Here is a 22,128-nt window from a genome sequence, read left to right on the forward strand (position 1 = left end):
TAGGTGGCGAAGTGGATAGAGCACCGGCCCTGAAGTCAGGAGGAACTGAGTTCAAATCTGGCCTCAGACCAAACACTTGACACTTACTAGCTGTGTGACCCTGGGCAAGTCACTTAACCCCAATTGCCTAAAAAAACAAAAAAAAAACTTAAAAGCGTGTCATTTCTAATGTGGAAATGTGTTTAACATGATTACACATGTATAACCTATATCAGATTGCTTGCCATTTTAGGGAAGGGAGGGAGGGAGAAATATTTCGAACTCAAATTCTTATAAAAAATGAATGTTGAAAACTATCTTTATATGTAATTGGAAAAAATAAAATATTATTTACATAAAAATATAAATAAATAAAAGTGTGTTGTTTGTACTTTTTTTTTTTTTTGAAAGCCAGTTGTTAAATATTTAGTAGCACATCCTTGCTTTAGGGGCTTCCTGGTGCCAGTAAGATGAAGTCTAAACTAGTCTGCTCGGCATTCAAAGTCCACCTCTAGCTAGTCTCAAATACCTTTTCAATCTTTTCTGCCACTACTACCTTACATCCAGCATCCACTCGAGCTCTGTTGAACTACTGAATAGGAAGCAGCATGGTTCAGAGCGCTGGATTTGGATTCAGAAATCCCTGGGTTCAAATTCTACCTCAGACACTTATTAACTGGATGACCCCGGGCAAGTAATTTCATTTCTCTGGGCCTCAGTTTCCTCATCGGTAAAATGAGGATCCTTGATCTGAGGTCTCTTCCAGCTCTAAATCTACAACCCCCTTCAGTGATCCACGTGAATCCTAGCTGCCATGTTTCTGGCCTTCCTAGAATACCCTCCCCCTCCTGTCTGATACCTACAACTAACTTCTGAGTTTTCCTTCAAGATCCCAGTCAAACCGGCCTCCCCCCTTTGGCCATCCCTCGCTACCCCAAAACTCCATGAGGCTTCTCCCCCTCCCCAACAAAGAGTATTTATTATTTGTCCTGCTTCCCATACGCCAGCTTAACTGATATTATTATGATTTACCTTTTAGATACATGTTCAATCTCCCCAACTAGACTGAAAGCCCCTTGAGGTCAGGCCTCAGAGCTCATATCTTTTTCACTAGTCTCTAATCTAGCCTCAAGGCCTAACTAGGGCCCTACACACAAATAAACACTCAACAGATGTGTATTGATGAACCCACTAGGGCCAGACACCGTTCCCTTACTCCCTCTCAGCTCCTGTCTTTCCTTCCTGTCCTGCCCTTTCCAATGCCTGCACCACCACCACCACCCTTTCTCTCTCTCTCTCTTTCTCTCTCTCTCTCTACACACACACACACACACACACACACACACACACATCCCTAATATATCTAATTTCCCTTCCTACTAAGCCTTTTTAGCTAAGAACATAATTCCTTAAGTATCACTCTCTCCTCTCTCTCTCTTTCCCTCCCTCTCTCCCCTGTCTCTGTCTCCCTTTCCTTTTCTCTCTCCCTTCCTCCCTTTCTCTTCCCCTTCCTGTCTCTCTTTCTCTCCTCCCCCTCCTCCCTTCCCCTTCTCTTTCTTTCTCCCTCTCCCTGTCTGCCCCAAGGGCTCATCTTCCTATGAGTGGCTGGTACACAAGGTTTAGCACTTAGGGAATTATGTCCCTAGTTAAAGAGGCTTAGTAGGAAAGGGAAGAAATTAGATTACTTAAGAAGAAGAGCTAAACAGCTTTGCCTGTAATCTCTCAGTCAAGTTATGATACCATGAGCCCACTGGGGCAAGGATGGTCCAATTCTATTTTCTCAAAGACACCTATCAAATTTCAGGAACCAACAAAGAAGAGCTAAAGGTCCTAGTGACAATGTCATAGCTTACCTGTGTAAAAATGAATAATTCCGTCCCAGCTGCAAAGTTCTTGGGTTCTGCAGATTTAAGAAAAGGATCATTATTTACAATTAGGATAATAATTTATGTTTTTCTAATGCTTTGGGGGGAGGCAATCAGGGTTAAGTGACTTGCCTAGGGTCACATAACTATTAAGTGTCTGAGGCCAAACTTGAACTCAGGTTCTCCTGACTCCAGGGCTGTTGCTCTATCCATTGCATTGCCCAGCTGCCTCTTTTCTAATGCTTTGTGATATGATGGGTAGAGAGTTGGCCTTGGAGTGAAAACGACCTGAATTCTAGTACTGGTTCTAATACCAGTTGTGTGACCCTGGCCAAGTCACCTAATTTCTTAGTGCCCCAGGCAACTCTCTAACACTTGCCTGCAGATGAGCTACAATATACATTGGGTTTCCAAACAGGAGCTCCCTATACCCAGGAGATTATTTATCTGGGCATTTATGGTGACAAAATACTTTATAGACATTATTTCTCTTGAACCCTATGAGGTAGATATTATTTTCCTTTTTATAGCTACAGAAACAGAAGCTTAGAGAAATTTAGTGTCTTGTCCAGGGTCACACGGTTAATAAATGTCAGAGCTAGGACTTTAGTCCAGGGCCTTCTAATTCCAAATCCAAGACTCTTTGCATCAAACTACCCTGCTCTGGGCTATTCCCTAAGACACCTCTGGACTTTAAAAATGGAACAGGTTCTGAGGCTTATGGCATTGACTTTAGGAAACTTGTTCAAAGTCGGGATGGTCCAGATGACTTCTTAAAGCCCTTTCTCTCTAAACATTCTCAGATTCTCTGTGGGAATTAACTCTTCCAAAGGGACAAAGGGCAGACAACTGGGCACTGGAATATGACTAGGGTGGAGTGGAATGCCTTTCGGGTTTTGAAATATTTATTGTTTCTTGTTTAGTTAATCAACCCAACATCAGGAAGTTAAAAATAATATTGGAAGGGTTTGCTAAGGAATGTCAGTGCAGAGACTATATGAATTACTCCGTGAGAGAGCCAAGAGAAGTGGATGGAGAAGATGGCAGCCATCAGATGAAGGGTAGCCCAGTGGTATTTATCGTCAGGGGAAGAATGAACCCTACCATGTTGTTCAGTTGAAGTCTATTGAGAATTATTGACTATCTGTTGTGGACAAGGCGCTGTGCTAGGCACAGAGGGAAGAGTGGTGGGGAAGAGGAGAAGAGAGAAAGTGTTCCTGCCCTCGAGGAGTTTATAATCTAGTCAAATCCAGGCATTCAGGAAACTGGAGCAAATTCAATTTGGGGAGAATAACAGAAGGACAGAGAGAAGAGTCCACCTTCGATTCAGTTGCTTCACTCATCCCAGGTGAAATGGAAGGTAGGGGGCAGGGTGATGAGGTAAGCCCCAGCAGGAGGGTGGGTATCTCAGTAGTGGCACCCACTGTCCAACATAAATAAGGCCAGCAGAGGACAGTGAGTTGAGAGGATAACAGTGTGGGTGACTGCCTTTAGAAGGAAATATATGTCACCATTGAATGTTGGAACCCTGGGATAAAACCTTGGTTGCCCTGCCCTTGTTACACCTAGATGATGGCCAACTGAAAATTAAAGTGGAGTAACTTTTTTCATCTCTTGAGCTATTATCCTCCATATCTCTGTTCTTTTATAGTCAGACTCCTAGAAGAAGCTTTCTATGCTCACTGCCTCTACTTCGTCTCCTCTCAACCCTTCACAATCTGACCACCATATCATTCGATTGAAATTGATCCCTATAAAGTTAACAATTACATTTAAATGGCCAAACCCAATAACCTTTGCTGACTCTTCATCCTTGTTGACTTCCCTGCAGCATTTGACATTGTTGGGTACCTTTTCCATCTGGATGCACTCTCTTCTCTGGCATTCCTTGACACTGCTCTCTCTTGGTCCTCTACAGTCTCTTTTGCTGGACCATCAACCATGGTGCTCCCCAACTGTGTATGACCCCTAAAGTCCTGTCTTGAATTCTCTTTTCTTCTTTCTCTATACTCTTTCCTTCTGTGATCTCATCAGCTCCCAATGATTCAATTATCACCTCTGCAGATGGCTCCCAGATCTCATATCCTGCCCTACATTACCAATTCACTATTGGACATTTTCAACTGGATGTTCCATAGGCATCTCAAACTTGATAGACCCAAAGCAGAACTCATTATCACCATGCCTTCACCAAACCCACCCCTATTCCTAACTTCCCTGTTTCTGCTGAAGATACTACTACCCTTTTAGTCACTCAAACTTAGGATCAACCTCATTTCTTCACCCTCCCTTAGCTTCTGTAACCAATTAGTTGCCAAGTCTTATAGATTCTATCTCTACAACCTCTTTCTCAACTATCTCCTTCTCTCTACTCATAGGAACCTCACCTTAGTTCAGGCCCTCATCCTTCTTACCTGGACTCTCATAACAGCCTCCTAACTGGTCTCCCTGCCTCCAGTCTCACCTCACTCCAGCACATCTTCATAGATGGTGAGATCCTAAAGCAAAGGGTTTCCTGTGTCATTCCCCTACTCAAAAAGCTCCAGTGGTTTCCTATTAGCACTAGAATAAAATACAAATTCCTCTGTTTTACATCTAAAATCCTTTATAATCTGGCTCCAGCTTACTTTTCCAGGCTTATTATACCCCTTCGTGCATCATATTTCCCAATTGGTCTACTTCCTTTTTATCATACACAACATTCTATTGCCCACCTACGTGCCTTTGCATAGGCTGTGCCTCACACCTGGAATGCCCTCCTCCCTCATCTCCAGAACTCCTAATTTCATTCAAAGCTTAGTTCAAGTGCCACCTCCTACATGAAGCCCTTCTCTATCTTCCCAAATGTTAGTTTTCTATGTATACATGATTTTCCCTGATAGAGTGTAAGCTCTGGAGGACAGGGAACATTTTGGCTTTTAATTTGATGCTTAAGACTCAGCACAGTACCTGGCCCATAGCAGTTGAGGCTTAATAACCGCTTATTGACAAGATTGATCTTTCTGTCATATGTGCTGCTGTTATTGTTCAGTCGTATCCAACTCTTCAGGACCCCATTTGGGTTTTCTTGGCAATGATACTGGTTTGCCATTTCCTTCTCCAGCTCATTTTACAGATGAGGAAACTGAGGCAAACAAGGTGAAGTGACTTGCCCAGGGTTACACAGCTAGTAAGTGTCTGAGGACAGATTTGAACTCATCTCCAGGCTGAACGCTCTATCCACTGCACCACCCAGCCGCCTTCGCCTTATGAGTAAATTCATCTTAAAACTAGGTAAGAAGAGCATCAAAAAGCTAATGGATTAAATCCATTTCACGGAAGTCAGGTCAAACCAGGAAGTTGGTGTCATGAATGATGAATAGTTGCAATTCTGTCTAAAGTGTACAGTTATAGGATCAGCCATAGAAATATAGCCTTCGAGCAATAAGGAAACTTAGAAGTCATAGTCCAACCTTCTCATCCTACAGAGGAGCAAATTGAGGCCTGGAGGGGTTAAGTGAATTGCCCAAGGTCACCTAACAGAAGAAATGTTGTATCTCAAATGTGGTTGACCATATCCCATTATGGCAACTGGAAATCATTATAGACCTTTCTAGAGTATAAGAGAAAAGCAGGTTTTGCAGGTTTTGCACTGTTATTTATAGGGATCATAACAAGATCTAAGATTTAGAACTGGAAGGGACCATATAGGTCATTGAGTCTGTCTCCCTCGTTTTACAAATGAGAAAACTGAGGCTGGAGAGGTTAAGTAACTTTCTCAAGGTCACACAGAGAGATGGGGGGGGTGTGGGGATTTGAACTGCAACTTGAGTTCAAATCCAGTTCTCTTTTCATTGTAGCAGGAACATATCATTCTGTGTGTATGCACATATATGTAAATGGTATATACAGATAAACTATATAACGTAAACAATAATCATTTTACTTAATTATATTCAGTTCTTCACTTTGCAACTGGAAATAACCTATATCAAAGATGGAAAAGATTTTTGTTTTATTTCAGTCAAGGACTGTTGACCTACCAAAAAAATGAATCAAGGGCAACACTCAAATAAAAAGTAATTTAATTAGTTAATTTGGAAGGTTGGATTTGGGTTTGAGAATGGGAAATTTTAAATGCTCAAGGCACCCAGTTTTAAAATTAAGAATAGGAATGTAATATTCTATTCAATAAACTCCACAAATACGTAAACATATGCCACCTAGGGTAGCTAGGTGGCACAGTGGATAGAGCACTGAGCCTGGAGTCTGGAAGACTCATCTTGCTGAGTCCAAATCCAGCCTTAGGCACTTACGAGCTGTGTGACCCTGGGCAAGTCACTGAACCCTATTTGCCTCAGTTCCACATTTGTAAAAGGAGCTGGAGAAGGAAATGGCAAACCACTCCAGTATCTTTGCCAAGAAAACCCCAAATGGGGGTCACAGAGAATAGGGAGTGAACAACAACAAAAATGTCTCAGGATTGTAAGTTGAGGAAGATTGCGAAAAGGAGCCTGAAGCAACAACAGAGAGTAAGGAAAGGAGTCAGAGAGAAAAGCAAGAGGAAAGAGAGAAAGACTGGGATGGAGGAGTAGGGAAAAACTGTTAGACACAGTGTGAGGGCACAGGGAAAGAAGGAAGAGAGAAAGACACAAAGGGCCCTTTAAATGCTAATGAGCTGATGAATGCTATTCACAGATCTTCGTCTGCTTTTTTCTTTTTAAAGCTGACAAGGACAACCACAGTCATTTTAGGAGTACGGGAGGGAAGAATTATTCTCTGAGTCTGAGATGCAGTGGAGAACTTTCTCTTTCCAGTCTAGACCTGCTCTTGCCCACCCCTTGTCTAGATGATCTCAGAAATGAGACAAAAACACAAGCTTCTAGAATTTGCTCCCCCATATTTGAGCAGGTGCTTGGGTAGCCGTAACCATAGTTTTACTTATGAGGAGGAGGCAGGAAGGAATATTTAAAAGGATTTCTGAGGGATTAGCAAGGTCCTTTTTCCAACCCGGCAGGGATTACCCAATTACTTTCCTAATATTTCTTTTATATTCCTAATATTTCCTTTAAAATGTCCTAGATCCTATGAGGACATTCAGACTTGGCCACTTTAAGCTTTCATCTGTTCTAAAGTGAAAAAAAAAAAAAGCAACTTCTACAGATAATGAGTATTTGTGCAAAACCCAATAAAATATCTCCATTGTGAAAATGGTTGCTATGCAGCTATGGGTCATCTCCATTCATGTGTTATTAGCATCAAATTGCTGTTCTTTCCTCACTGACATCAGCAACAGAGAAAGCAGTCACTGCAGCGGGTGCTAAGACACCCTCTCCTCTGGTCATTAATTCAGCTGGTTAGAGCTCAGTGCTATAGGCTTAGCACTTAAAGGATTAGGTGTCACAGAACCACAGAACTTCCGAGTCCGAAGGGACCTCAGACCTCAGACCTCAGACCTCAGACCTTCCAATACAAACTCATACCTGGAAAAAGATCTTGTCTATGACAGCCCTCCCCCCCCAACCCAAACACACAAAGCAGTCCTCCAGCCTTCGCTTAAAAACCCTCAAGGAGGGAGATTCCACTAGCTCTGGAGGCAGCCCGTTCCACTTTTGAACAGCTCTAAATTGTTAGCAGGTTTTGCTTCATCAACCAATTAGTTAGTAATTATAATTGTTAACTAATAACTATTATAATAATCAATTATGTTATTTAATTATAATTATACTTTTGATACATTGATTAATTATGATTATGATTTCCCTGCATTAATTATTTTTGCAAACTATTAATCAATTAATTATTATGGAGCACCTACTTGTGTGCCAGGCACTGTGCTAGGCATTGGAGATACAAAGACAAGAAAGAATCCTTGCCCTCAGGGAGTTTCCATTCTATCTTGGAGACAACATGTATATATATAAGTGTATATATACAATACATGCAAGGAGAAAGGCACTAACTAGTACCTGGAGCAAGGAGGGGGGATCTTCATGTAGAAGGTGGGGCTTGAACTGAACTTTGAAGGAAACTAAAGGAGTTTGAGAATTGGAGGTGAAAAGGGGGTGCATTCCAGGCATGGGGTGGGGCAAGGAGAGTGGAGACAGTGTTGTGTGTGGGAAGAATAGCAAGGAAACCACTTTGGCTGCAGTGGGGAGAGAAGGAGAATAATACCTAGGTGTTACAAGGGCATTCCCTAGAGCATTCCCAGAGGAGCTCTTCCTGGTTCCTGCTGACCTCTAGGGACATGCTTCCAGTCATGCATATGACTCATGGATGGGAGGTTTATGCTGTGAGATGACAAAGAGAACTATGATTGGCTGTTAAATTGGAGGAGCTGATGACTCAGTGGATATACAAGAGGGACTGACTTGCCCTTTTGCTGTTCTCTGCTTTTCTGTGCAAAAACGTGCAGCAAATACTATTTTCAACCTGCTTGGATGGAGGAGTGGTGGTTAGGCCATTTCCCAACCCAGCCCTCTAAGCCACCGTGAGCACATGGCCACTAAAATATATGTCTTGCCTAGGCAAGTCTATGCCTGGGTTTGGGGTCATCCCTCTTGTACTTATTCTGTCCTGGTCTTCAGCCTATATGTACTTATCCTGCAATAGTCCAGGATGCTCACAACTCTGTGAGCTCAAAATGTCCATCAGGTGGGAGCTTTTTTTTTTTGTACATGCACTGAGTCACCTGTTACTCTGGCTTGGTATCCAATTAAGGGCATCTTCAACATCTCACAGTACCTTAGCAATGAATCATATGTGGCTGGAAGCAAGGTCCAATGCTCCCACAATGTTAGCCGGAACCAGGAGTGGCAACTCCCAGCATGCTCTCTGGGATTCCCTTGTTAGCTAAGTCAGGAAAGATAAGATGGCCCTAGATTGTGAAGATCTTGAAATGCTAAACAGAGGAGTTTTTATTTGATCCCAGAGGTAACAGGGAAAGCACTGGAGCAGAAGAGAGACATGGTCAGACCTGTGCTTTAGGAAAATTATTTTTGCAGCTATGTGGAGGATGGATTAGAGCAGGGAGATACCTGGGACAAGAAGACCAATTAGGAGGATATTGCAATATTCACAGGGGTGGGGAACAAACACACACATCTCCTCCCTCCTTAAACTCGGACTTTATCCAACCATCCCCACTAACTCTCCGCCTGTATTTCTCTTCCCCTTTGTGGCTAAAATCCTTGACAAAACCATCTACAATCTAAATCTCCCTCCCCCTCCTAGTTTCCTATCTCATCAGCTTTCTCCAAATTTAAGCATGCCCTTTCCAAGATCACCAATGAGCTCTCTGTGATCTTTGACACTATCGATCACCCTCTTTTCCTGGATGCTCTCTTCTCTCTAGATTTCCATGACACTGCTCTCTCCTGGTTCTTCTCCTACCTGTCTGACCAACTTCCAGGCTCCTTTGTTGCCTCCTCATCCAGGTCATGCTCAGTAAATCATGGGTCCCGACTCTAATTTGGGCTCTCCTCTCTTCTCCCTCTGTACCATCTCATTTGGTGATCCCATCAGCTCCCATCAGTGGAATTACCATTTCTATGCAGAAGATTCCCAGATCTATATAGCCAACCCTAGTCTCCTTCATGAACTCTAGTGTCAAATTGCTGCCCACCTCTTGGACGTCTCACACTGAATGTCCCATAAATATCTGAAACTCAGCTCTCAGAGGAGAATTCATCATCTTGCCTTCTAAACCTTCACTTTTTATGACCGTCCTATTGAGGGGACCACTATCCTCAATGGTCCCCCAGTCTTACAACATCTGGGTCATCCTCAACTCATTCACTCACTCTACACATCCCATCTGTTGCTAAGTTTAGTTATTTCTGCTTTCACAACATCCCTTGTGTATGTCTTGCTCTCTCCATTCACACAATTGTGACCCTGGTACAGTTCCTCATCATCATTAGCAGTTCATGTGAAAAAAATATCTGAGGGCTTTAGATGATCACACTCTTAATATGAGCTAAATATGGAACACAGCTGCTAATAGAGCTCCTCTTTAAGAAAATAAACATGGTTCACATTTATAGAATCAATAGAATGTAAGTTCCTTGAGGGCAAGGATTGTTTAATTCTTGTCTTTTTATCCCTAGCACCTAGTATAGTGACTGGAATATAGCAGGTGTTTAATAAATGCTAATCAAATGAATAAATGAATATAGCACTTTAAAACTTGTAAAGAATGGACTTTCAGGACAATAGAAGAATGAGAAGTCACAGGGATTCAATATATAACTCAAAAACAAAAAAAAATTTAATCTGTTAGAGATTCTCAAAAGAACATTGTTTTTAAGAAATAGCAAAGGAAGGGCAATGGTACAGTGGATAGAACACTCACCCTAGAGTCAGGAGGACCTGAGTTCAAATTTAGCCTCAGACACTTACTAGCTATGTGACCCTGGGCAAGCCCTTAACCCCAATTTCCTAAAACAAAACAAAACAAAACAAAACAAAAAAAAGAACAAAAAATAGCAAAGGAAGAGATGTAGACCAGGAGAAGAAGCAGAAATTGAAGGAAAAATATGCAAACACAGGCAACAGAAGCTCAAGGAACAAAATTAGAAATTTCCAAGGACACAATAAAATGGACACAATAAAATGGACACACTGAAGGAACACAGGAAGAAATGGAATTAGCAAAAATATCAAGAAGTAAAATAAAGAAACAAAGGGCTTAATTGAAAGGGCCTAAGAAATTCTGGACAAGATGATAATAAAATTCCTCTGTTTGGAGATATCCAAGGGAAGAAAATAAACAAAACAACAGACTCAAGGAATAACAAAATTATTTTGCTGGAGAGAAAAATGGTGAAAACAACAACTAAAGCCAAAACAACAAGCCCAGGAAATGACACAACTGGAAAAAATGTGGAATCTATGCAGGCAAAAATGATAGATGTGGGGAGCAGGGCACGAAGGAAAAATTTAACAACTGTCAGGCTTCCCAAAAACTGATTTTTAAAAAGTCTGATTGCTATATATCAAGTAATCATAAAGGAAAATTTTTAAGAAAAAAATTTTTAAGGGGACAGACTGTAAACTGATAGCATTCACAGGATACCAACAGTGGTAAACCCCAAATTCAACTCACCCAGACATTGTCCTGTAAGAAAAGCATTAGGATGGCTCAAGCTCAAAAAAGAGATAAGTCTGAGAGAAAATCTAAGGACAACAATAAAGGATCTTTTATTAGCTATAATGGGTAAAATAAGATGGTCAAAAAAAAGGATGTAGTATTGGACTCAAAGTAAGGAAAACCCAAGTTTGCATCCTATCTCAGGCAGTTACTAGTTGCATGACTCAACCCCTCTCAGCCTCAATTTCCTCATCTGTAAAATGGGGACAATAATAGCACTTACCTCCTAGGGTTGGTGTGAGGATCAAATGGCATAACATATGTAAAGATCTTTGCAAAATTAAAAGTACTATGTAAATGCTAGTTATCATTAGCTAGTATTATTAAGGGAAAAAACTGTCTCCTGTGGCAGATGAGATGATGATAATACTCACAAGAGAGAGAACTCTGACCTGCTTAATTCTTAACTTTGCTTCTGTTTTTTCTGCCAAAGAAAATAATTTGGGGCCTGAATAAAAATGGCTAATGTGGATTTGAACACAAAGACAGGTAGGGAGATGATGGGAGTACACCTAGCTGCCTTAGAGGAGGTCCAGTTACCAGGTCTAGATGACCTATATAGTCCAGGTTACTGAAAGATCTGGCAAATGTGATCGCTGAGTTACTGTCAGTGATCTTGGAAAGACTGTAAAAAAACAAGTGAGGTGCTATAAAATTGGAGAAGGACAAATATGTTGTCCCAGTCTTACACAAAAGCGCGCGCACACACACACACACACACACACACACACACACAGAGATACAAAAAGGAATAGAAGAGTTTGCAAACTATCAGCCCATGAGATTTTTTGACTTCAATTCCTGGCAAAATTCTATAACAGAGCATTAAAGGGATAGTTAACGAACAACTAGAAAAGAAAGCAATGATCACAAAGAGCCAACATGGCTTCATCACTATAGGTCATGCTGAAAAACTAATCTCATTTCTTTTTTCTTTTTTGAATTGAGTTACTAAACTTCTAGATCAGGAGACTACTGGAGATGTAATTTATATGGATTTTAGGGAAAAAAGTTTTTACATAATCTCTCATGCTATTCTTATGAGAAAGTGGGGAGAAGTGGCCTAGGAGATGAGACAATTCTGCAGATGCAGAACTGGATAAATGGCTGAACTGAAGGGGTGGTTATTAATGGTTCAATGGTTCAACACACGTGACCCTGGGTTTTGGAAGGCTGTATCAGCAGAATGCAAGTTCTGGCTGGTCCTACCAAGCTGATAAGGCTTCAAATACTACACTGGTAACAGACTGTTTTTCATTTGTGTGGTTATTCCTTCCACAGATATGGATCACAACCCCTTTATAATTTAGGAGATAAATGGTCTTTAAGAGTTGACATGCACAAAAAATCACCTGCCTGCAACCCACCTGGGATGAGCCCCTCCAAACTTAGCTAGGGGGATCTTCAGACAACAGATGGAAAAGTTTGTTACCAGTGCAGTTCCTTGAGGGGTTGAAATGAAGGACAATTTGGAAGGAGGTCCTTAGTATACATGAACCCCAGGAGATGGTCCTTGGTCTCATTCTGTTGGACATTTTTATCAAAGACTTGGAAAAAGGTACAAATGGCATGCTTATCAAATTTGTAGGAGATGTAAAACTAGATGTTAGAGTCAGGATTTGTTTTTTTGTTTTTTTAGTGAGGCAATCGGGATTAAGTGACTTGCCCAAGGTCACACAGCTAGTACGTGTCAAGTGTCTGGTCTGAGGCCAGATTTGAACTCAGGTCCTCCTGACTTCAGGGCCGGTGCTCTATCCACTGTGCCACCTAGCTGCCCCTAGAGTCAGGATTCAAAAATCTTTACAGTACAGAACATTGGGTCCAACTAATAATTTAATAAGGGCAGCTAGGTGATGCAGTGGACAGAACGCCAGGTCTGGAGTCAGGTAGACTCATTTTCCTGAGTTCAAATCCAGCTGCAGACACTTACTAGCTGTATGACCCTGAGCAAGTCACTTACCCCTGTTTGCCTCATTTTCTTCATCTATAAAAGTTTCTTGGGGCAGCTAGGTGGCGCAGTGGATAGAGCACCGGCCCTGGAGTCAGGAGGACCTGAGTTCAAATGCGGCCTCAGACCAAACACTTCACACTTACTAGCTGTGTGACCCTGGGCAAGTCACTTCACCCCAATTGCCTAAAAAAAAAAAAAGTTTCTTCAGTTATAAAACGAGCTAGAAAAGAAAATGACAAGCCATTCCAGTATCCTTGCCAAGAAAACCCCAAATGGGGTCACAAAGAGTTGGACACGATAGAAAACCACTGAATAACAACAAATAAGTTAGTAGGAATAAATGCAAAGTCTTACAATTGGGTTCAAAAAATCATCTTCACAAGTACAAAATGGGGGTTGAATTATTCAGCTAGACTGAAATTTATCTGAAAAAGATCTGGGGGTTTTAGAGGCCTGTAAGCTCAATATGAGTCAACAGTATGTTGTGGTAGGAGGGAAATTAACAAAATATAAGGCTGCATTAAGAAAAGCATGAGTAGAACGGTGATCAGTCAGTCAACAAGCATTTATGAGAATCTTACTAAATGCCAGGCACTGCGGTAAGTGCTAGGAATGCAAATATAAGCAAAAAGAAAGACAGTAACTGCCCTCAAGAAGCTTACAGTCTAATGGGGAAGACAACGCATAAAGGGGAACTGAAGGGGGGGTAGGGCAGAGTGTACTGAGCGGACTAGAGTAGCAGTCATGGGCCATTAAGTGAAGTACAATTTCGTCCCACTGCAATTAAGTAGTTACTGTCTCAGCGTAATCACTAAAAATTAAGATAAGAATTAAGGGATAATTAAATTTATAAATATATAAATAAATTAAAATGAAGATAAGAATTAAAAGATTTTTTTAAAAAAACAATTTACAAAGTTCTTTCCTTACCACACTTTCGTAGGGGTAGAGAGTCCAAGTGTCACTATTGCCATTTTATGAATGAAAAATGCAGAGGTCAGAGAAGTAAGTCGTCTCCCTGCCCACAGTTAGAAAACCAGTAAGAGTCAGAGGTGGGACACAAGCCTCGGACTTGTCGTCTCTGGTCCAATGTTCTTCCTATTGCGCTTGGATGTATTGATACCAATGTGGTATCCAGATCCCTGGAAGCAATGGTTCCACCAACTCGGCACTGGTCAGGCCATATTTATTAAATGGTATTCTCTTCTGGGCCACGTGTTTAAAGAAGGACATTGACAAAGAACACTCTCCAGAGGAGAGTGTCCAAGTTGGCCGGGATTCTAGAAAGCACTTCACATGAGAATTACATGAGACTGAGTCTGAAGGGCCTAGGGCACTAGAAGATGCGGGCAAGGGTGTGGGGCTGGGAAGGAACTTGATTGCTAACTTCAAATACATGAAAGACTGTTACATGGAAGACTGAGTATATTTGTTCTATACTATTCTAGATTTAGAAAGGGAAGGACCTCAAATCTTTTCTAGTTCAACTCATTCCTTTTACTGATGGAGAAACTGAGGTACAGGGCAGTCAAGTGTCCAAGGTCACATGAGTAGTAAATGCCAGAGGTAAGATGTGAACCCAAGTTATCTGAGTCCACAGCCAGTGCTCTTTCCATTAAACTACACTGCTTCCCAAATAGATAGAAGGAGACAGATTTAGACTTAACATGAAAAAGAACTGCGTAACAGAGAAGTCCAACGAGGAATGACAGTAATAATAATCGTTAGCATTTACAGAGCACATTAAGATTTGCAAAGTGTTTCTTATTTGATCCCCACAACAGCCCTAGGAGGTAGGTGCTATAATTATCCCCATTTTATAGTTGGTGAACTGAAACACAGAATTTAAGTGACTTGCCCAGGATCATACAGCTAAAAAGGGTCTGAGGCCAGATTTGAACTCAGGTCTACTTGACTTCATGTCCAATACTCTACCCAGTAGACCATGTAGCTGCTTGTCTTGTGAGATAAGTTCCCTGTCACTAGAAGTGTTCAAATGGGGGCTGGATGATTGGTTACCTGTTGGGTATATTATAGAGGGGAATCCTACGGGAAATTGAAGGGCATGACCTCTAAGGACCCTACCTACCCTAAAGCTCCAGGGTCCTTTAAATCAGAGGTGTCAAATACTTGGCCTGTAGGCTACCTGCTTGAATCAGATTAAAATGTAAATGAGAACTATTTAACAAAATGTTAACATGTGGTTTTCTAAGTCAATATGCAAGCAGCTAGGTAGCCAGTGGATAGAGCAGTGGGATTGGACTCAGCAAGACTCATCTTCATGAGTTCAAATCCAGCCTTAGATACGTGCTAGCTGTGTGACCCTGGGCATGTCATTTAACCCTGTTTGCCTCAGTTTCCTCATCTGTAAAATGAGCTAGAGAAGGAAATGGCAAACCATTCCATTATCCCTGCCAAGAAAACCCTAAATGGGGTCACAAAGAGTCAGACACAACTTAACAACAACAATAAGTCAATATGCAACTGGTAAGGATACTTAGGTGTGGTGTAGTGGCCCCATTTCTATTTTGAGTTTGACATTACTACTTTAAGTCATCTATCATCACTAAGCTTTTAAAAAGTCAAAAACAAAGGCGTCCACCCCCTCCCCAGTTCTACCTGTCCATGGGATGCCCACGATCTCCTTGCTCCATTCACTCCATCGGCCATGATCAAACTCCTCTCTGGCCCGGATCTGCACAACATGCCTCATGCCCCTCAAGGCATCACTGATAATCAATGAGTGTTGGTCCTTCCTCTGAAAGAGAAAGGCACAAAGACGTAGGAGATGAATTAGCACACACACAAATGTACATGCACATACACACAAACAGAGAAATGGTCACACGTGTGTATGCACACACATACAACACATCTCTAGAACACTTGCACTTGTGTATATACACAAGTATGAGCATTCACAACTATACATACACACAAATGCGAAGCATAAAATACCTTTGACCACATACACCTCCAATACTCCAATGTGCATGCACACATGAGTCTACTCTAACTGTATAACTTTTACCCACCAGTTAGTTAATGGGGCCAACTTCTAACCAACTGTAACAGCTCCGACTTCTTACCTAAATCAGGCAGTTCTTTGGTGATAAATAATGCATTTCAATAGCACTTTAAGCCTTCAAAACATCTCTTTCTTCCTAACTCTGCCAGGGGCAAGTTAGGTGACTCAGTGGATAGAACACTGGGCCTAGAGTCAGGAAAACCTGAGCTCAAATTTGACCTCAGACACTTATTCCTGTGTGACCCTGGGCAAATCACTTAACCCTATTTGCCTCAGTTTCCTCATCTATAAAACGAGCTGGAGAAGGAAATGGCAAACCACTCCAGTGTCTTTGCCAAGTAAATCCCAAAAACATATATATACATATATATGTCACAAAGAGTCAGACACAACTGAAACAACTGAACAATAACCAAATAACCAATAAACCAATAACTCATATATATATAATATATATATATATATATATATAAGTCCTTCCCAATATGATCCAATCCTGCTCCCATGGCCCCCACTGGCCCTACGTTTTAAGAAGTTGATTTGAGAATATGCTGGACACTGCGCTGCCTCAGTGAAAGTGGTTTTGGCTCTGCTAACACTTAGTAACTGTGTGACCCTGGGAAAGTCACTTGGGCAACTCTCCAGGATTCATCTACTAAATCACAGGCTCCATCACTGGAAGAAATTCAAATCAGTGAGCACTCGTCCTCCACCCACACACTGCCATGCTGTGGAAATCATTGTTCCTTCACATATCTCTATATGGTAACTTAACTATCTCTGTGAGGAGGTTTCCACCTGCCCCTAAGTCATGAAGGGACGAGTGAAATTGAACTGACCTGGATGACTGTGTAAGCCTTGGACTTTTCAGCCCGATAACGCAGCTCAAATTGGAGTCGGTAGTAAATGGAGTTCCAGGAAGGCGGGTCTTTCCAGGTGACATTGAGCCAATGGGGGCTTTTGTTCACAGCTGTTACTGTGATGTTGGTTGGAGGATCTGGTTGAACTGAGAGTTGGGGGGTGATGGGGAGAGAGGAGAGGGAGAGAGAAATAAGAAGAGTGCCTGCTATAAGGGACAAGCTTAGTGCTTAGTACAGACCTTCCCCTTTCATTCATACCTTCATTTATTCAGTCAATAAACATTTATATAGCAGCCTCTGCTGATAGTTATCTAAACAGGATGTCTAGGCTGCTGAATGCCACCGGTACTCAGACCTCCTGTAAACAAACCTTATCTCTGACTCCCCAACCCAATGGTGTGCATGTGAAGGCTCCCTGGGCTAGAGCCATCTGTCAAATTTTCAGCATGAGCAATTTTACCTCGGAAATAGGCAAAATGCTACAAATTAGAACTTGATTTTTGGTTTTGTAGATCATCTAGACATAAGAAAGTGATGGAAAAAATGGGAAAAAAAAGGACTCTGATGGAAACTAAACTTAAGAGTATGTCATGGGAATTTTTTTTTTCCTAGAGAGCTTGTTAAAAAAAAATTACCCGCACACCCCTACCTCAATCGTTGTAAAAAAATGGTTGGCCCACCACAAGGGGTCTGACCAGCAGCCCCATCCTCACACACCCTCTGTTCCCAGGGTTCTAAAATCTCTCCTAAGCAATTGGAGGAGGAGCCCTGGAGAAGGCAGAAGTGTACTTACGCACTTCAAAGCCCTTGAATCGGTAGGCTTTACTGGACTTCCTCACCACCCCGTTGTCAACACATAAAACAGCCAAGTAGAGGGAGTCATCATCTTCCCCAAGATTTAAGTGGCAAGAGAACTTCTGGGATTCCTGCAAGTAGTGACACGGCCTCTGGAAAGTCTCTTCTTTCTGTCTGCCAGAGACATAAGACCAACACCCTCAAAAATCTCGTTTTTAGCCTCCCTGTTGCACTGCTTCTGTTGGACACAAGCAAAAGCAAATAGAAGCAAGAACTATACTGGAGAACTGATTTGGCAATCGATAACTGACATATCTATGGCGCTCTGAGGTTTACATAAGAGGCAGAACAGTACGGTATATAAAGAGCCGATCTCAGAGCCAGGAAGCCCTGGGTTCAAGTCCTGGCTCTAACAGGCAATGCCCTAGGCGACTCTCTGACTATAAATTGCAAAGAAGGTAACAGCCTCCATTGGTAGAGGGAATTTCTGGGAAATCCTTTTGCCAATGACATCATAAGTGCAGCCCCTGTCTCCTGGGGTTTAAATGCCTACCATATCTCATTTTAGACTCACAATGGCCCTGTGAGCTGCTTATTATAAACATTATTCCCATTTTACAGATGAGGAAGTGGAAACTCAGAGAGATTGATCCCCAGCAATGCGTTCAGAAGTTGTTGTTTTTCAGTTGTGTCCCACTCTTTGTAAACCCATTTTGGGGTTTTCTTGGCAAAGATGCTAGAATGGTTTGCCATTTCCTTCTCCAGCTCATTTTACAGATGAGGAAACTGAGGCAAACAGAGTGAAGTGACTTGTAGTAAGTGTCTGAGACCACATTTGAACTCAGGTCTTCCTGACTCCAGGCCTGGCACTCTATCTATTGCGTCATCCATTTATAATTTGGGGTGAATCAACCTGAGCCCAAGGCTGAGTCTTATAAAGGCTACCTTACAGGGAATTGCTGAAGCTAGAAGCGGAGCATTCTAGCAGAAAAAATGTACTGGGCATGCTCCATCATATTGCTTCCTACTATTTTCTGCTGCGAGCAAACATGCAAGATTTCAGCCGCGTCACAAATTAAACAGGTTTCTGCACGCTTTTTAGCTTGGTAATCTTATCACACTGGGCCTTTTTGTTGTTCAGTTGAGTCCAACTCTCCATGAACCCATTTGGGGTTTTCTTGGTGAGGATACTGGAGTCGTTTGTCGTTTCTTTCTCCAGCTCATTTTACAGAAGAGGAAACTGAGGCAAACAGGGTTAAGTGACTTGCTCAGAGTCACACAGAGAGTAAGTGTCTGGAACTCTGGAAGATGAGGCTTCCTGACTCTAGGCCCAGCGCTCCACCCACTAGGCCTACCATAACTCAGGTTGAACTCCAAGTTCTAAATAGCCCATTTACAAATAAAGACTTGAAACACAGTGTTAGTAAATCAGGTAAGCCAGGAGATGTCTATATCCCTTTCTTGGGGAGTGATTCTTAAAGTAATAATAACTTTGAATAGTCTTCAGTGTTTTTCCCAATAGGGCAATGCCCATCCATTCATGTGTAGATTTTTGGCATGCAATTTTTCAAATAAATCCTTCTACCCTGAGCCTATGGACTGTCAAAAGGACCTCTGAGAGACTACTGGTAGTCTCTAAACTATGCTTTTAAGAATAACTCCTTTGACCCAGCAAAACTGAGTATAATCCTTCAGGGGAAAAATAGTCATTCAGTGAAACTGAGGACTTTCAAGCATTCTTGATGAAAAGACCAGAGCTGAATAGAAAATTTGACTTTCAAATACAAGACTCAAGTGGAACATGAAGAGGTAAACAGGAAAGAGAAATCATAAGAGACTTATTAAGATTGAACTGTTTACATTCCTGCATGCAAAGATGATATTTATAACTCATGAGACCTTTGTCAGTATTAGGGTAGTTGGAGGGAAAAAATTATATGAACGTAGATAGATAGATAGATAGATAGATAGATAGATAGATAGATAGAGGCCACAGGGTGAGTTGAAGATGAAGGGGTCATATCTGGAGAATAAAATTAAGGGGTGAGAGAAGACTAGGAGGAGAAAGGAAGAGGTAGAACAGGGTAAATTATCTCACAAAAAAACAGAAAAGAAAAGGCTCTTACAGTGGAGGGGAAACGGGGGAATGTGAGAGGGAATGAGTGAATCTTATTCTCATAGGATTTGACTTAAGAAGGGAATAACATACACACTCAATTGGGTGTGGAAATCTGTCTTACCCGACAGGAAAATAGGGGGGGACGGGGACAAGAGAGTAGGGGGTTGATAGAGGGGAGGGCAGATTGGGAAAGGAGGTAATCAGAAGCAAATACTTCTGAGGAGGGACAGGGTCAAAAGAAAGAATAGAATAAATGGGGGGGCAGGATAGGATTAAGGGAAATAGAGTTAGTTTTTCACAGCATGTCTACCATGGAAGTGTTTTGCATAACTGCACATGTATAACCTATATTGAGTTGCTTGCCTTTTCAATGAGGGTGAGTGGGGAAGGAAGAAGGGAGAAAATTTGGAACCCAAAGTTTTAAAAACACATGTTTAAAAAAAATGTTTTCACATGCAACTGGGAAATAAGAAATATAGGAAATGGGGTACAGAAATCTATCCTGCCCTATAGGAAAATAGAAGGGGAAGGGGATAAGAGAATGGGGGGAGAGATAGAAGGGAGGGCAGACTAGGGGAAGGATATTCAGAATGCATGCCATCTTGGGGTGGGGGGAGGGGTGAGATGGGGTGAAAATTTGGAACTCAAAATCTTGTGGAAGTACATGTTGAAAACTACAAATAAATAAATTTATTAATTAAAAAAAAAGAATAACTCCTTTGCGGGGTAGCTAGGTGGCGCAGTGGATAGAGTACCAGCCCTGGATTCAGGAGGACCTGAGTTCAAATCCAGCCTCAGACACATAACACTTACTAGCTGTGTGACCCTAGGCAAGTCACTTAACCCCATTGCCTACCCCCCCCAAAAAATAACTCCTTTGGGGAAGCTCTCAGGGCAAGGTTTGGCACTGGAGGCTAAATAAGTTTGGAATCTGATATGTGTGTTTATCTTTAGATTAGTTTGGAAAACTTTTGGATTGAAGGGGCTTCAGCTACAGGGCTGTTGGTTGCTAGACAAGATTGTGAAACAGACCCAGTGTATCTTTGTCATCTTCCACTTCCTCTTGTGGTATCCCCTCTTCTCCTCCTTATTGTCCCCATCCCTGTGCACCCTGTGCTTTCATGGTACCCTACCTACAAGACCTGCAAGAGTATCCAGGTATACCCCACTCTCCTTTCTCCAGCAAAAACAAGTCTCCCTCTCTCTCTCTCTCTCTCTCTCTCTCTCTCTCTCTCTCTCTCTCTCTCTCTCTTTCATCTCATTCAAGTCAAGTCAACAAACATTTAGTAAGTACCTACTATGTGCTGAGCACGGCTTGACACGTCATTCCTACCTGGCTAATTTACATTTTAATAGGACATCTCCCAAAGTTGTTGTGAGGACTAAATGGGATAATATATCTATATATCTATATCTATATCTATCTCTCTCTCTCTCTATATATATATATACATATATGGTGGGGTTTCAGGCATAAAATCAGAATCTCAGTGTTAGAAGGCATCTCACCTGTACCTTGTACAATACCTGTAACAAATGGTCATCTAAGCTGCCATGGAAGCTTTCAGTGACAGGGAACTCACCACCTATTCTTTTCTCATTCAGCTCTAACTGGCAGGAAGTTCCTCCTTAGACTGAGCTAAATTTGGCCTCTGGGTAACTTCTATCAGTCACTCCTACTTCTGCCTTCTGACATTTGTCATCATCATGGGCCAGTCGGGGGAAGATATTTGTAGGGGCCTTCCTGGAGCTCCTCAGATCAGGACATGCCTTGTATTTTGCTGTGGCTCAATCCAGCAAATATTTCCTTTATTTTCTCAGCACCCAGTACCTTGTGTGTCATGCCTTTTTTTTTTTTTTAGGCAATCGGAGTTAAGTGACTCGCCCAGGGTCACACAGTTAGTAAGTGTGAAGTGTTTGGTCTGAGGCCGCATTTGAACTCAGGTTCTCCTGACTCCAGTGTCATGACTTCTAAAGACTCTCTTCTCCCTTCCCAAGGATGGCCTGATTTTAAAATGAAATCCTCTCCCAAGACACTTACACCTGTCTCACTACCAAGACGGCCTTAGTCTGTGGGGACGGTTTCCTCTGGAAGCTCCATTCGCAGCAAACACCGCTGGTGAAACTCTTCCTCCGGCACGAGCACTCGGGCTCCTCAGGAGGGTCTGAAAAGGAAAGCGTAGCAGGCATGTAAACATAGGGGGTGTTGTCACGGCGGCAGACAATAAAAGCTTTCTTCCAAGGTGTGAGAGGACCAGGCAGTCCAAAGAGAATAAATCTGAAAAATAAAACTGAAAAACACTCCCCCTTTGTACCCCACAGGGATTCCCACATCCTTCAGAGGGCAGACAAGTTGAGCAGTGCATTGTATTCTAACTACGGCTTTGTGAAAATCCAAGGT

The 22,128-nt window shown here is 42.0% G+C and overlaps 1 protein-coding gene across 2 annotated transcripts in view; it reads right to left on the reverse strand.

Annotated features, from left to right (window-relative positions):
- Nucleotides 1–22,128, reverse strand: part of LOC114049655 (interleukin-6 receptor subunit alpha-like) — a 63,546-nt gene that overhangs the window by 12,257 nt on the left and 29,161 nt on the right. For both annotated transcript variants that reach the window (XM_027870935.1, XM_027870934.1), the window contains 5 exons: nucleotides 21,769–21,892; nucleotides 17,607–17,782; nucleotides 16,793–16,959; nucleotides 15,545–15,683; nucleotides 1,833–1,879 (listed from right to left, as the gene is read on the reverse strand). In XM_027870935.1, the coding sequence (XP_027726736.1) occupies nucleotides 1,833–1,879; nucleotides 15,545–15,683; nucleotides 16,793–16,959; nucleotides 17,607–17,782; nucleotides 21,769–21,892 (653 nt within the window). The remainder of the gene's footprint in view (nucleotides 1–1,832; nucleotides 1,880–15,544; nucleotides 15,684–16,792; nucleotides 16,960–17,606; nucleotides 17,783–21,768; nucleotides 21,893–22,128) is intronic.

The sequence above is a fragment of the Vombatus ursinus genome, unplaced genomic scaffold, assembly GCF_900497805.2.
Source record: "Vombatus ursinus unplaced genomic scaffold, bare-nosed wombat genome assembly UNPS02014798.1, whole genome shotgun sequence".
NCBI classification, from domain to species: Eukaryota; Metazoa; Chordata; class Mammalia; order Diprotodontia; family Vombatidae; genus Vombatus; species Vombatus ursinus.